At 42.6% G+C, this 16422-nt stretch overlaps 1 protein-coding gene across 5 annotated transcripts in view; it reads left to right on the top strand.

Annotated features, from left to right (window-relative positions):
- pak1ip1 (PAK1 interacting protein 1) overlaps nt 1-16422 on the top strand; it is a 94543-nt gene that overhangs the window by 16193 nt on the left and 61928 nt on the right. For all 5 annotated transcript variants that reach the window (XM_078539161.1, XM_078539163.1, XM_078539164.1 and 2 more), the window contains exon 3: nt 14577-14697. In XM_078539161.1, coding sequence (XP_078395287.1) covers nt 14577-14697 — 121 coding nt within the window. The remainder of the gene's footprint in view (nt 1-14576; nt 14698-16422) is intronic.

The raw sequence follows: 16422 nt of genomic DNA, 5'->3' as shown, positions 1-16422 counted from the left end.
GGCATGAATGTTACTTGCATCACCAGATGTAGCTCCTTACCTTTCACTCAGGTTTGCTTGCTTCCTGCAGGGCATAGTATTCCGTACACAAGCTCCATTTTCAGGATCTGCTTCCTCCACAATCACAAATGGCCTCTCTTCCAATGTGGCAACAGTTAAATGTGCACTATCAGAGACAGGCTGCTGGAATTTTCCATACCTTGGCCACACTGGATATTTCATTCTTATCAAACCATTTTCCCATCTTCCAACCTGTAAGAGTGAGGAGAGATTTGTTTACAATTCATTCTCAGCTTCTTAAACAACAAACTAACAGAGTCTTTCTGCTATTGGAATTTCTCTTTATTCACTCTTTATAATGGTGGGGAGAGAGGCAGACTGGAGAATGAGAATAGTGGGAGTTACTGACATTGGGGATGAATTGATAGTGGTCAGAGAATGAATCTGAGGGATAGAGGGGTGTGGTTTAGCAAAGAGTATGAGAATTATATTGGGGTGAGAAGTACACTGGAAAATGAGAATTATATTAGTGTGAGACAGGTCCTGGGGAATTAAGCTGTTAGTGGGGTAAGAAGGAATTTGCAGAATGAGAATAATAATAAGAGAAGCATGAGGGAATGGGAGCTACCACTGCCTGAATACCTCAAAGTCCTGGGTACCTATGGAACCAGCACACATTGAGTTAAACCAACCTTCTGTTGGTCAGGGGATGTATTGTGTCATAGGGTCAAAGGCAAGTGTATTTTCAGAGATGAGGAGGGCATTAGAATGTATGTGCTTCATTCAGTCATGTCTGTGATGGTCTGGAATAAGTCAACATGGTCTTTTGTGTTTATGGAGAATGGGATTGAGACTAAGAGGACAATGCAACAGTAGTAACAGGGTTACAAATAGTTGTTTTGTAATACAGAACTTCCGTATTTCTGAAAAAAGGCATTTTGTCAAAGCTTTTCATCTTGTACTCATCAGGACAATTGCAAGAATACCAATGTCAAGGAAAGCAACAACTTTATCCTGTATGAGAAGAGAGTGCTGATTGGTTGGCAAGTGGATTCTGATTGGTAGAGGTGTTGCCTTGGAGATTGCATCGGTTAATGGTGACTGACAGTTAATTGCCAAGCATTGTTTGAAATTTAAACCAGGCCGCTTGACTTTGGTCTGGACCCTGGGCCTCCACCAATCAGACTCTACTTGCCAACAAATAAAGCATGATGGGGGTTCACAGGATTCCCAGATCCAAAAGTTGATAAGGGGTTAATGGGACAGAGTGTGAAGCAACCATTTCCTTCTGCATCCATTTTATCATCTTCAACTTCAGAGTCCTGAACCCAGATGGTTCAAGTGGTGACGTTAGGTACATAGGCGGAGCAGTTAGATGCCTCTCAACTCCTCACTCGCTTGTTACTCCAAAACAGTATGCTAATAATTCCAGAAAGATGAATCACAGAATCACAGTGCAGAAGAGGCCCTTCGGCCATCGAGTCTGCACCAACAAGTGAGAAACACCTAACCTACCTACCTAATCCCATTTACCAGCACTTGGCCCGTAGCCTTGAATGTCATGACGTGCCAAATGCTCATCCAGGTACTTTTTAAAGGATGTGAGGCAACCTGTCTCCACCACCCTCCAAGGCAGTGCATTCCAGACTGTCACCACCCTCTGGGTAAAAAGGTTTTTCCTCACATCCCCCCTAAACCTCCTGCCCCTCACCTTGAACTTATGCCCCCTTGTGACTGACCCTTCAACTTAGGGGAACAGCTGCTCCCTATCCACCCTGTCCATGCCCCTCATAATCTTGTACACCTCGATCAGGTCGCCCCTCAGTCTTCTCTGCTCCAACGAAAACAACCCAAGTCTATCCAACCTCTCTTCATAACTTAAATGTTTCATCCCAGGAAGAGTGGAAGGAGCCCGTTCAACTGGGCAAGGCAAGAGTCTGACCATGAATCTTTTTCACTTCTTATGCAGGTTGAGAAGGTAATACTACCAGGAATCCATAAAACACTAAGAGTAAAGTTACAGGGCATGTGAGAAAGCAAAGAAATCGTTTCAGAAGAATGTGGACTTAATATCAGAGTTAGTATCAGGTTTTTCACAGCTTACAAATGTTATAAGACAGTCCCATAAAAACCTTGAGTTGGACACTTGAGGTGTAACAAAAGGATGAGGAAAAAGAGAAAGAAGTTAAAAAGCACAGAGCAGAAGTTAATATTGCTGCGAGAACAGAATTGTGTTTTAATTAGATCTGCTGCCATTCTTCTGAGCTTCAGGAAATATAGGCCTAGTCTACTCAGAGCCACAGATACCTGATGTATGCCCTGTATATATTGGTTAGCCCTACTCACAAATTGATCACAATTTTGACAACGTTTAATGACAATTATGTGTGTGATGATATCCATCAGGGTAATTTTAATTTAATATGTTATATGGAACAATCTTGCTCTTGTAACGTTGAAGTTCATTGGTTAAATAAATCTGTAATTGTGGACATGGGGTGTGCTCGATTGTGCATACATAATTTGATTATGATGGCTTTGTTATTGCTAATGATCAGACACCAATATGTCTGGAAGGTGAAGCTCTTTGTTCTAATCAATCCTTTCCAATTGCGGAGTGCGATAATTTGCAATTCTTCCGACATAGTGATCACAGACCAATGGACTTTAAAATACCATCCTGGGAATCTGAGTTTGCAGCAACACTACTTTGATCCTAATGGTGTTGTCATTTGGAGAAAAGAGATGCAGAAATGGGAGTACAAGGTTTCAACAGCTTCAGCTTTTGAATTAAGTGATTGTTGTGAACATTAACCAGCACAGCTGGAATTGGGAATGTTCACACAACTTCAAATCAGATTGGATGTGGGAACTGCTGGCAGTCATTGTTTGGAAGGACCCAGCAGCTACAGATGTGATGAATACAATGGTACATCTATCTGGTATTACAGTTAATTGTGCTGGTAACGTTAGTTTACTATGGATTCAAGAACAAAGATTACAACTGGACAATGCCATTGAGTGGGCTAAAATGACTGTACACGTTACCCGGATAACTTACATAGGAACATAGAACACAGGAGCAGGAGTAGGCCATCCAGTCCTTTGGGCCTGCTCCACCCTTCAATAAGATCATGGCTGATCTGTTTGTAGTCTCTTTCGCCTTCCTGTCTTCCCCTCATAACCCTTGACTCCCTTGCCTATCAAAAATTGGATAAATTCAATGACTAGCCTCCACTGCTTTCTGGGGAAGAGAATGCCACAGACTAAAAAATGTCTTCTTATCTCTGTTTTAAAAAGGAGACATCTTATTTTTAAACTGTGTTCCCTAGTTTTAGTTTGTCCCACAAGTAGAAACATCCACCTGATATCCCCTCAAGATCTTGTATGTTTCATTCTTCTAAACTCCAGTGAGTATAAACCTAACCTTTTCAACCTTTCTTCATAAGATCAGCCCTTCATCCCACAAATGAGTCGAGTGAACCTTCTTTGAACTGTTTCTAATGCAATTATATCCTTTTCCAAATAAAGAGACCTTAATTGTACAGAGTACTCCAGATATGATCTCACCAAGGCCCTGTACATTTGCAGTAAAGCTTCCTTATTTTCATATTCCATTATCCTTGCAATAAATGCCAACATTCCATTTGCCTTCCTAATCACGTGCTGTAATGCATACAAATTTTGTGATTTATGTACCAGGACACCCAGATCCCTCTATACCACAGAGTTCTGTGATCTCTCTCCATTTAAATAGTATACTGATCTTATATTCTTCTTGTCAAAGTGGACAAGTTTACATTTTCCCACATCATACTCCATTTGCCAAAATTTTGCCCTCTCACTTAACCTATTTATATCCCTTTGTAGACTCCTTTACCTCCTCTTGACAACTTAATTTCCTCCTGATCTTGGTATCATTGGCAAATTTAGCTACCATACCTTCAGTCCCATCATCCAAGTCATTGATATAGATTCTAAACACTTGAGGCTTCAGCACCGATGCTTGTGGCACTCTACTATTTACAGCTTGCCAACCTGAAAAGACCCATTTATATCTACTCTTTTCTTCCTGTTAGCTAACCAGTCCTTTATCCATGCTAGTATGTTACTCCCTACACCATGAGCTCTTATTTTGTGTAGCAACCTTTGATGTGGCACCTTCTCAAATACTTTTTGGAAATCCAAGTACACCACATCTACAGGTTCTCCTTTATCGACCTTGCTTGTTACTTCCTCAAAGAGCTCTAATAAATTAGTTAAACATAATTTCCCTTCAACAAAACTATGCTGACTCTGCCTGATCCCATTATGATTTTCTAAATGCTCCTACAATTACCTCTTGATAATGAATTCTAGAAATTTCCCTATGACAGATATTAAGCTAACTGGCCTATAGTTTCCAGCTTTCTGTCTCCCTCCTTTCTTGAATAAAGGTTTTACATTTGCTATTTTCCAGCCTGCTGGGACCCTTCCAGAAACTAAGAAATTTTGGAAGATTATAATGAATGCATCTACCATCTCTGCAGCCACTTCTTTTAAAGACCCTAGGGATGCAGGCTATCTAGTTCTGGGGACTTTTCATTCTTTAGGTCAAATAGTTTTTCCAGCACCTTGTTCCTGGTGATGTTGATTGTTTTGAGTTCCTCCCTCCTGTTCACCTCTTGATTTTCAAATATCTTTGAGAAGTTTTTCTAAGTCTTTTACAATGAAGACAGACACAAAATAACCTGTTCAATGCCTCTGCCATTTCCTTGTTTTCCATTATCAATTACCCAAACACTCTAGGACCAACACTAGCTTCAGTTACTCTTTTTCTTTCTAAATACTTGTAGAAACTCTTATTATCTGTTTGTATATTACGAGCTGGTTTTCTCTCACACTCTAATTTCTCCCTTTTTTAGTCATTCTTTACTGGTTCTTAAAATCTGACCAATCTTCTAACCCATCACTAATCTTTGCAGATTTATACAGTGTTTCTTTCAATTTGATACAATCCTTAACTTCCTTATTTAGCCATGGATGGTGCATCCTTCTAAAAGAGTCTTTGTTTCTCACTGAGATAAATGTTTGCTGAGTTATTAAATATCTTCTTAAAAGTCTGCCACTGCATCTCTACTGTTACTTTTAATCTAGTTTTGCAGTTCACTATGGCTAACCCTGTCTTCATATCCTAAACATTCCCTTTATTCAGGTTTAAAACACTAGTCTTAGACCCAGACTTCTCTCCTTCATGAAATTCAATCATGTCATGATAACTGTCACCAAGAGGCTCCACTACCATGAGGTTATTGACTAATCCTGTCTCATTGCTCAATACCAGGTCTAGAATAGCCTACTCCCTGGTTGGCTAGAGAATGTACTGCTCAAATACACGATGAGCTCATTTTCCAGGCTACCTTTGCCAATCTGATTTGCCCGATCTGCATGTAGATTAAAGTTACCCAAGATTATTGCAGAACCTTTCTTACACGGGCCATTTATTTCTTCCAGTAAACTCTGTCTGACAGTGTAATCATTGTCAGGGGGCCTATAAACCACTCCCACAAGTGACTTCTCATCATTCCTATTTCTTATCTCTATTCAAACTGATTCTACATCTTGTTCTTTTGAGCTAAGGTCATTTCTCGCTACTTATTTACAGAGCTACCCCACATAGCTTTCCTAGTTTCCTGCCTCTTCAGAATGTCAAACACCCTTCAGTATTCAGGTCTTAGCCTTAGTCACCTTGCAAATATGTCTCTGTAGTTGCCCTATTCTGAAGGGGTTCCGAAGAACAGCCGTATCCGGCTTGAAATGTTAACTCTACTTCACTCACCACAGATGCTGCCGGACCTGAGTTTTTCTAGCACTTTGTTTTTATTTCAGATCTCGAGCATCTGCAGTATTTTGCTTTTATCTCTGTAATGGCCATCAAATCATATGTATTTATTTCTACCTGTGCTAGCAATCCATTCATTTTGTTACAAATGCTGTGTGTATTCATTTGAAAAAGAGCGTGGAGCTTGAAGGGAGGTCAGTTGAAAAAGAGCGCGGAGAGCGTGGGGGAGGTCATTTGAAAAAGAGCGCAGAGAGCGTGGGGGAGGTCAGTTGAAAAAGAGTACGGAGATTGAAAATAAAAGGAGGGGAAGCTGAAGAGGAGCGGCCAGCATTTGAGCGGCCAGTGAGCGAGTGGCCCAGTGAAGGAGTGGAGCTTTGAGGCTTTGGCTCGAGAGCTTAGGCGAGCAGAGGCTGAGGACGAGCTTGCTCCCAGTGAGGTAAGGTCGGGTAAAGTCCTTTAAGTAAATTAGGAGTAGGTAATGGAGGCAGCAGTTGGGGCAGTCGAGTGCTCCGAATGCAGCATGTGGGAAGTCAGGGACAGCACAATTGTCCCTGATGACTACACCTGCAAAAGATGCATCCAGCTACAGCTCCTGACAAACCGAGTTAGGGAACTGGAGCTGGAGCTGGATGAACTTTGGATCTTCGGGAGGCAGAGGCAGTAATAGACAGGAGTTTCAGGAAGACAGTCACCCCTAAAAGTCAGGAGGCAGGCAGCTGGGTGAATGTCAGGAGAGGAAAGGGGAATAGACAAAAAGAGCAGAGTACCCCTGTGGTCGTTCCCATCAACAATAGGTATACCGTTTTGGATACTGTTGGTGGGGACAACCTACCAGGACAAGTTGTAGTGGTCGCGTCTCAGGCACCGAGGCTGGCCCCTCAGCTCAGAAAGGAGGGAGGGAAAAGAGGAGAGCAGTAGTGATAGGGAATTCGATAGTTAGGGGGACAGATAAGAGGTTCTGTGGGAGAGATCGAGAATCCTGGAAGGTCTGTTGCCTCCCTGGTGCCAGGGATATCTCGGATCGAGTTCTCAGTATTCTCAGGAGGGAGGGTGAGCAGCCAGATGTCGTGGTCCATGTAGGGACCAATGACATGGATAGGAAGGAGGAGGAGGTCCTGCAAAGAGAGTTTAGGGAGTTAGGTGCAAATTTGAAGGACAGGACCTCCAGGGTTACGATCTCAGGAGTGCTACCCGTGCCACGTGCTAGTGAGGCTAGAAATAGGAGGATAATGCAGCTAAATACGTGGCTAAGGAGATGGTGCAGGAGGGAGGGCTTCATGTTTCTGGACAATTGGGCTCTGTTCGAGGGAAGGTGAGACCTGTTACGATGGGACGGTTTGCACCTGAACTGGAGGGGGACTAACATCTTTGCGGGTAGGTTTGCTAGTGCTGCTCCGGGGCATTTAAACTAGATTTGCAGGAGGAGGGGAACCAGAGTATTAGAGCAGATAGTGAGGTGGAGGAGGATAAAGGTCAAGCGAGGAATGCATGTATAGACAGAAATCAAAGGTTTGTACGTGATAGAAATGTTCTCAGGTGCATCTATTTCAATGCAAGGAGTATTGTCGGAAAGGCAGATGAGCTTAGGGCGTGGATTGGCATGTGGGATTACGACATTATTGCTATTAGTGAGACTTGGTTGCAGGAGGGGCAGGACTGGCAGCTCAATGTTCCGGGGTTCCGTTGTTTCAGACGTGATAGAGGGGGAGGGATGAAAGGGGGAGGAGTGGCATTACTAGTCAGGGAAAATATCACAGCTGTGCATAAGTAGGACAGCCCGGAGGGCTCGTCTACAGAGGCCATATGGGTGGAGCTGAGGAATGGGAAAGGTGTGACCACACTAATAGGGTTGTATTATAGACCGCCCAATAGTCAGAGAGAATTGGAGGAGCAAATCTGTAGAGAGATAGCAGACCGATGTGAGAAACAGAAAGTTGTGATAGTAGGAGATTTTAACTTTCCACATATTGACTGGGACTCCCATACTGTAAAAGGGCTGGATGGCTTGGAGTTTGTCAAATGTGTTCAGGAAAGTTTTCTAGATCAATATATAGAGGTACCAATGAGAGAGGATGCAGTACTTGATCTCCTATTAGGGAACCAGACAGGTCAGGTGACAGAAGTATGTGTAGGTGAACATTTTGGGTCCAGTGACCACAATGTCATTAGTTTTAAGTTAATTATGGATAAGGATAGGTCTGGTCCTCGAGTTGAGATTCTAAATTGGAGAAAGGCCAATTTTGTGGAAATGAGAAAGGATCTAGGAAGAGTGGATTGGGATAAGTTGTTTTCTGGCAAGGATGTGTTCAGTAAGTGGAAGGCATTCAAAGGCGAAATTTTGAGAGTGCAGAGTTTGCATGTTCCTGTCAGGATTAAAGGCAAAGTTAACAGGCATAGGGAACCTTGGTTTTCAAGGGATATTGGTGATCTAGTTAAGAGGAAGAGAGAGGTGTATAGCAGGTATAGGCAACAAGGAGAAAATGAGGTACTTGTAGAGTATAGAAAATGTAAGAAAATACTAAAAAAGGAAATCAGGAAGGCAAAAAGAAGACATGAGGTTGCTTTGGCAGATAATGTGAAGGTAAACCCGAAGGGTTTCTACAAATATATTAAGAGTAAAAGGATAGTAAGGGACACAATTGGTCCCCTTGAAGATCAGAGTGGTCATCTATGTGTGGAGCCTCACGAGATGGGGGAGATCTTAAACAGATTTTTTGCATCAGTATTTGCTCAGGAAACTGGCATAGTGTATAAAGAAGGAAGGGAAACAAGCAGTAGTGTCATGGAACATATAGAGATTAAAGAAGAGGAGGTGCTTTCTGCCTTACAGCGAATAAAGGTAGATAAATCCCCCGGGCCTGACATGATATTCCCTCGGACCTTGAGGGAGACTAGTGTAGAAATTGCAGGGGCACTGGCAAAATATTTAAATTGTCCTTAGCCACGGGTGAGGTGCTGGAGGATTGGAGGGTAGCTCATGTTGTTCCGTTGTTTTAAAAAAGGCTCCAAAAGTAAACCAGGTAATTACAGGCCTTGAGCCTGACGTCAGTAGTAGGTAAGTTATTGGAAGGTGTTCTGAGAGATCGGATATAGAATTATTTGGACAGCCAAGGGCTGATTAAGGATAGTCAGCATGACTTTGTGCGTGGTAGGTCGTGTTTAACAAACCTTGTAGAGTTTTTCGAGGAGGTTACCAAGAAAGTAGATGAAGGAAAGGCTGTGGATGTTGTCTACATGGACTTTAGTAAGGCCTTTGACAAGGTCCCATATGGGAGGTTAGTTCAGAAGGTTCAGACACTTGGTATCCATGGAGAGGTTGTAAACTGGATTCGAAATTGGCTGTGTGGGAGAAGACAGAGAGTGGTAGTGGATGATTGCTTCTCAGACTGGAGGTCTGTGACTAGTGGTGTGCCTCAGGGATCTGTGCTGGAACCATTGTTGTTTGTTGTCTATTTCAATGATTTGGATGATAACGTGGTGAATTGGATCAGCAAGTTTGCTGATGACACTAAGATTGGAGGCGTTGTGGACAGCGAGGAAGGCTTTCAAAGCTTGCAGAGGGATCTGGACCAACTGGAAAAATGGGCCAGAAAATGGCAGATGGAATTTAATGTGGAAAAGTGTGAGGTGTTGCATTTTGGAAGGTCAAACCAAGGTAGGACATACACATGGTAGGGCACTGAGGAGTGTGGAGGAACAAAGGGATCTGGGAGTTCAGATACATAATTCCCTGAAAGTGGCGTCACAGGTAGACAGGGTTGTAAAGAAAGCTTTTGGCATACTGGCCTTCATAAATCAAAGTATTGAGTATAGGAGTTGGGATGTTATGGTGAGGTTGTATAAGACATTGGTGAGGCCTACTTTGGAGTATTGTGTGCACTTCTGGTCGCCTAACTACAGGAAGGATATCAGTAAGATTGAGAGAGTGCAGAGAAGATTTACTAGGATGTTGCTGGGTCTTAAGGACTTGAGTTACAGGGAAAGATTAAACAGGTTAGGACTTTATTCCTTGGAGCGTAGAAGAATGAGGGGAGATTTGATAGAAGTTTACAAAATTATGAGGGGTATAGACACAGTAAATGCGAGTAGGCTCTTTCCACTTAGATTAGGAGAGATAAACATGAGAGGATATGGCTTTAGGGTGAAAGGGGAAAGGTTTAGGGGAACATTAGGGGGAACTTCTTCACTCAGAGAGTGGTGAGAGTGTGGAACGAGCTACCATCTGACGTGGTAAATGCGGGCTCACTCTTAAGTTTTAAGAATAAATTGGATAGATACATGGATGGGAGAGGTCTGGAGGGTTATGGACTAGGTGCAGGTCAATGGGTCTAGCGGAATAATATTTCGGCACAGACTAGAAGGGCCGAATGGCCTGTTTTCTGTGCTGTAGTGTTCTATGGTTCTATGGTTCTTTTCATCATGCACTTATCAGGACATTTTGCAAAAATACCAATATAAGGGGAAAATAACAATTTATACTGTATATGAAGAGAGTGCTGATTGATTGGCAAGTGGCATTACCAAGGTGAATGGACCAGTAATGGTGATTGACAGTTAACAGCTAAGCATTGTTGAAATTTAAACAAGGCAGCTTGACTCTGGTCAAGGCATTGCCCTGAGGAATGAGTCAGCGAATGGCTGTCACTTATATTGCTCATGAAGGCATGAATGAGGGGTTCAGTAGCAGATGATCTGAGACAGGGGTGAAGTCTGGTAACGTTGGAAGCTCATGTCATGATCAAATGTGACACCAAGGCTGCAAGGCTAAATCTCAGACTGTTGCCAGGGAGAAGGATGGAGTTTAAAGCAGGGATTGAAGACAAAGGCAAATTTTTCCAATAATTATTTGGAGGAAATTACCGTTCATTCAGTACTCGATGTCAGATAGATAATCTGATAATTTAGCAGCAGTGGACGTTTTGAGAGAAATGGTAGTGAGGTAGAGCTGGGTGTCATCAGTGTGTGTGAAAACTAACAATATACATGTAGATGAGAAATAGGAGGGAGTAAAAGATCGATCTTTGGAGGGTACCAGACATGCAGGAGCAGGAGGTGAAGCCATTGCAAATGTAGCTACAGTTAGATAGATAAGAATGGAACCAAATGAGAGCAGTCCCGCCCTTTAGAGAGGCGTTGGATGAGGATGGTGTGATCAACCATGTCAAAGGCTGTTGACAGGTGGAGAAGGACGAGGAGCGAGAGTTTAACTTTGTCACGGTCAGAGTCATTTGTGCCATTGAACTATTTTGGCACGGTGGCAGAGCTAAAAGACCTGATTGGACGGATTCCAACATGGAGTTCCAGGAAAGATGGGAATGAGTTTTTGAGGTGACAGCATGTTCAAAGACTTCAAAGAGGAAAGGGAGGTTGGAGATGGGGCATTCGTTTGCAATGACTGTGAGGTCAAGGCTTGATTTTTTTTTAAGGAGATAGCTGTTTGACAGCAGATTTAAAGGAGAGAAGGACAACACTTGAAGAGAGAGAAGCGTTTACAATATGAGCTAACATGAGAGCCTGGAAGGGAGGTTGGGTGATCAACAGTTTAATGGGAATTGGGTCAAGGGAACAAGCAGCCAGTGTCCATGTGCAGCAAGACCTGAACAACATACGATCACCGTAAATGAAATTCCCAAACGACCAATGGAAATAACTGAAGGGCATGTTACAAAAAGCAACATAGGTTTTTACTACTTTGGTACAAACAAAAAAATAAATCAAACCTTAATTAACAGGCAACTAGGACATGAAACGAAAAAAAAGATACTTTTCTACAAGCTAATGCAATCGACTGTGTCTTGCAGCCTCTTTTTCTGTGCACTGCACTTCTACGGATGTGTAGTATTACAAGAACAAGCGAAAACTGACGACAGGCTAACCAATAGACTCGCTTATCACTGCCCTGATAGGACGAACAATCCAACCGCCCTCCTCTTCCGCCCAACGGGTCCCCCCTCTCTTTTTCGCCAACTGCCCTCTTCCCCCTGACACCTCCTCTTTTCTTGCCGACGCCCCCCCGACCCTCCTCCTACCCTCTGGCTCGCCCGACTTCCCCCATGACACCCTCTTTTTCGCTGACCCTAAAAAAAAAATCCACACGCTGGGCAGTGAGAAGAGGAAAACCTGGGCTGAAAGGCAACCTACTTCCCATCCCCACTTTCATATGAATTCTGCCGAGGCCAGCTCAGAGTGTGCAGCATCAGAGGTGAACACGAGGTCGGTTTTAATTAGACCTAGCTCCTTAACTTGGCTCCAGTCCACGCCCCCTTCCCTGCTTACCAAGACTTGGGGCTGAGTCTGCGTTTCTCAAACTCTGCTTCTTGAGTGAAAAGACAATAAAGATTTTATTAGTTAGCTCTGCTGCTTGGCACTTTTTAGTAGTAATTTTTATTAATTACTCACAACTTGTGAATTGATCATTTAAACAAACGTGTGTTCTTCATGCCTTAACTTTTGTTGAACTTGATGTTTATTGTTATGCCAAACCAAATCTCAGGCACCTGCTGTTGTGTTTCTTGCTGAAGGGGAATGGGAAGTTTGATTGCTTTTTGGAGGGCTGGCATTTTTGCTCTATAGAAAATGGAGGTGTTAGAAATGCTCACCACATCTGCTGACATCTGTGCAGAGAGAAACGGGTCAGTGACCCTTCATCAGAACTAGTGCAGATCATGGATCTGAAGTATTGCCTCTTTTTCTCTCTCTCAAATGCTGGCTGGCTTGCTGAGTATTTCCAGCATTTTCTGTTTATATTTCAGGTTTTTAGCATCTGCAGTACCTTATTCTCTCCTATTATGTGCTCCATGTTGGACATTTCTAAGTGGGGCTAGTTTCAATTTAAAATGAAGATATTTATTGCTCAGTGTAAAAGTGTAATCTTTCTGTTAACAAAGCTATGTTTGTGGAAAGAAATAACACATTATTGCAGGCGAATTGGTTGGTGCTAATTTACTGGGAGGTTTTGCCATTTTTAAACTTGGAAGTGAAACCAGGAGTCATACACCAATAGAACATGTCACTGTTAGTTCAAGATATTCTCAGTTATACATAGAATTGTTGTTTGTGGTGCTTGTGAAGTTCAAGTCTTTTAGATGTTGTTGCTCTAATATTGCATAGGCGCAAGTTCAAAGAAGCAGAGCTGGTTACATAATATGAATGACCAAGTTGCAAATAATTGTATGACAGGGCTGTGGTTGTAAAGTGTATCATACTGAAACCAGAGCTTTAATGTGCTTTATAAATAGAGGCATAGAATACAAAAACCGAGAAGTTTTGCTAAACCTTTATAAAATAGTTTGACCCCACTGTGACTATTATTCTTAATTCTGGCACTTGAAGGATATGAGGCTCAGGTTAAAGGGTGGGGGGATGGGCCTTTTGGCTGAAAGATTTGCCCCCCCCCTCCACCTGCCCAAGGGCAGCAGACTCATTGGAATACACCACCTGCAGGTTCTCCTCCAAGCCACATGGAGTCCTCGCTTGGAACTATATTGCCATTCCTTCACTGTCACTGGGATGTAAACCTGGAACCCCCTCTCTAACAGCACTTTGGGTGCACCTACACCATATGGCCTGTAGCGGTTTAAGAAGGCAGCTCACAAGCACCTTCTTTAGGGCAAAATGTTGGTTTTATCAGTGATGCTTACATACCTGAAGGTAATTAAGAAAAATGAATTTTTAAAAACTGTGGATGGCCTTGCAGAATGCCCTTGAGCAACTTTGGGTCTAGAAGGCCTGACTTTAGATCACCCACCTGACATGAGCAACTATAGTCTGGGCTGGCTGGCTGACTGACACCAATAGCAGGGAGCACTGATGGAGCGACAATGATGCGCCAATGAATGCTGTCACCCTGAAGACCCATGTTACCCTCTAAAGTATGCACAATGTCAGTATCTAAATTGGTGGTTGCGTGTGAGATCACATGACCGTGTTTCTTCTTCAGCCACTTGTTCCTCTGCACTTCAGCTCCCTTGCCATTTGTTGACCTTGTTCTTAGATATCTAAAAGGATAAAGGCACAACATATGGGTGAGGGAAAGGGGAAAAAACAAGATGTGGATGCTGACACTACCTGCCGTTTGTAATTTAGAAGAGATTGTGGGGTGAGTGGGAAGGTGGATTTGGTTGGGACTTACGATCATCCTTTATGGTTTCAGTCGTCCCACTAGCCAAAGCCTCAAGAGGACATAGATAGGTTAGTGGAATGGGTGGACATGTGATAGATGAAATTTAATGCAGAGAAGCATGAAGTAATAGATTTTGGTAGGAAGAACGAAGTGAGGCAACATAAGATGAAGGATGCAATTCTAAAGGCGGTGCAGGAGCAGAGAGATCTTGGGATTTATGTGCGGAAATTGTTGAAGTACAAAAGCAGGGAAATTATGATGAACCTTTTATAAAACACTGGTTCAGCCTCAACTGGAGTATTGTGCCCAACACTTTCGGAACAATGTGAAGGTATTAGAGGGAATGCAGAAAAGATTTGAGACTAGTTCCAGGGATCTTACCCACCCATATGATTCAGTTCCAAATTGGGCAGATGACCAAGATAACTAAGGTCGTGTGGTGTGGTATAAATAGATTTTGAAAATATCAGACAGTACACAGTTTGCTTCCTTGTTTGAATGATATGCTGCCAAAAGTGCGTTCACTTCTGTTGGGGATATGTTGATAATTGACTACTATTTGTGATAATTGTTTTCTACTTTGTATTGTATGTGCCTCAATATTGATCTAATCTAGGCCTCTCTTTTCAAAAGGTACAATAACCTGCCTTGAATTTTATGGAACTACACACTTACTCAGTGGAGCAGAAGATGGAATCATCTGTGTGTGGGATACAAAAAAATGGGAGTGCCTGAAGTCTATTCCAGCTCATAAGTAAGAATCATTCATGCAGATTAGTAATGGTAATTTTATTATGTACGTGACAGAGAGGGCTATCATTCACATTTCAAATTGTATTAAAGTTTCTATACTATTATACTATACTGGGCAACCTTCCATAATGCAGTACAATGGTGCTGTACAAATAGAATGGGAGATGTGGGGATAGAGGGTTATGGAGTAAAGGAGGAATTGTTTACGTGCATGACCCCTTTCAATTATTTGCACAGCCACAGACCGAGAGGTAACTTAGAGGCCTTTGCTGGAAATTTCAGGTTGCTATGTAGCCTAGGGGAAATATCATCCGTCCAGTAAATTAGTTGAAGGGTCATGAGGACTTGAAATGTCAACTTTGTTCTTCTCCGCCGATGCTGCCAGACTTGCTGAGTTTTTCCAGGTATTTCTGTTTTTGTTTTAAATTAGACTGCAAGATTGGCAGGCAGAGATGTGATGGTGCAATGGCAACCTTTAAAGAGGAAATACTTCAGATGCAGTCTAGGTACATTTTTCAAGGGGGAAAGAGAGGGGAACCACAAGTTAGAGAGTAGGTGAAGCAGTAAAATATGACATATGTCAGCTTGATAAATACAAGGAAGAGCTAGACTGAATATAAAAAAGAAATGCAGAGGACAAGTGAAAAAGACAAGAGGGGCAAAGAGAGATTATAAAAAGTGATTAAAGAGAATCCAAAGGTCTTCATTGGTGTGTTAACAGTAAAAGCTAGAACTGGATGCTGGTGGATGGTGAGTAAGGATTCTTTTTTTTAATATATTTTTATGAAAAAATAATTTTGTTTGTAGTTAGCATTTAATTGAAATCTACCGCTTAAATTCTAAAGTTCCCAACCTTAAGCAGAGTTTTAACAAGGTCTCTATTGGATGAACAGCTGGGCTCAGTTAATTAAAGAAGCAGCTGAAACTGGTTCCTCTGTAACTGGAGCATATAAAGCCAGTCAACTTAATGTAGCTTAGAATAGAGTGCTGGGAGTTGGGCGATTAAGGGAGTTAGGGGAGGAAGATAAAGAGATGCTCCTTTGCTTTTGGCATTTGGTTACGCGAGAGGAGCGGCAGCCTTAAAGACCAAGGGGAACCAGGACCAGCAGTCAACACAATAGGAGCAGCAGCCTTGGTAAGTAGGACCTGATGAGTATTCTTTCTGTCCAGTCTTTAAATTAAAAATTGGTCTTTAGTTTACATTAAGTAGTGTTTAAGGTATAAGTAGTAAGGTCCCTTGTATACAATTAATATTCCTTAAAGTTGAGGAAGTAAAAGTAAGGGAGTAATTTAAGGGCAAGTCACGACAGGGCATCTTGGCCACGTGGAATGCTCCTTCTGTGCGATGTGGGAAGTCAGGGACAGTTCCAGTGTCCAGGGTGACCACGTGTGCAGGAAGTGTCTCCAGCTATAGCTACTCAGTCGCATTTCAGAGCTGGACCTGCAGCTGGAGTCATTGTGGAGCATCCGCAAAGCTGAGATCTTCATAGATAACACGTACAATGAGGTGGTCACACTGCAGGTAAAGAGTGCACAGGCAGAAAGGAAATGGGTGACCGCCAGACAGAGTAAAAACACTAGACAGGTAATGCAGGAGTTCCCTGGGTCCATCTCCCTCTCCAACAGGTTTTCCATTTTAGATACTGCTGGAGAGATGCTGCATTCCTATGGAAAACCAAGAGCCAAGTCTGTGGCACCACGAGTAGCTCAGCTGCACAGGGTGGGA

The sequence above is a fragment of the Cetorhinus maximus genome, chromosome 3 (assembly GCF_964194155.1).
Source record: "Cetorhinus maximus chromosome 3, sCetMax3.hap1.1, whole genome shotgun sequence".
NCBI lineage: Eukaryota > Metazoa > Chordata > Chondrichthyes > Lamniformes > Cetorhinidae > Cetorhinus > Cetorhinus maximus.
Note: the sequence above shows the minus strand (reverse complement) of the source record. Positions and strands in the feature narration are given on the sequence as shown.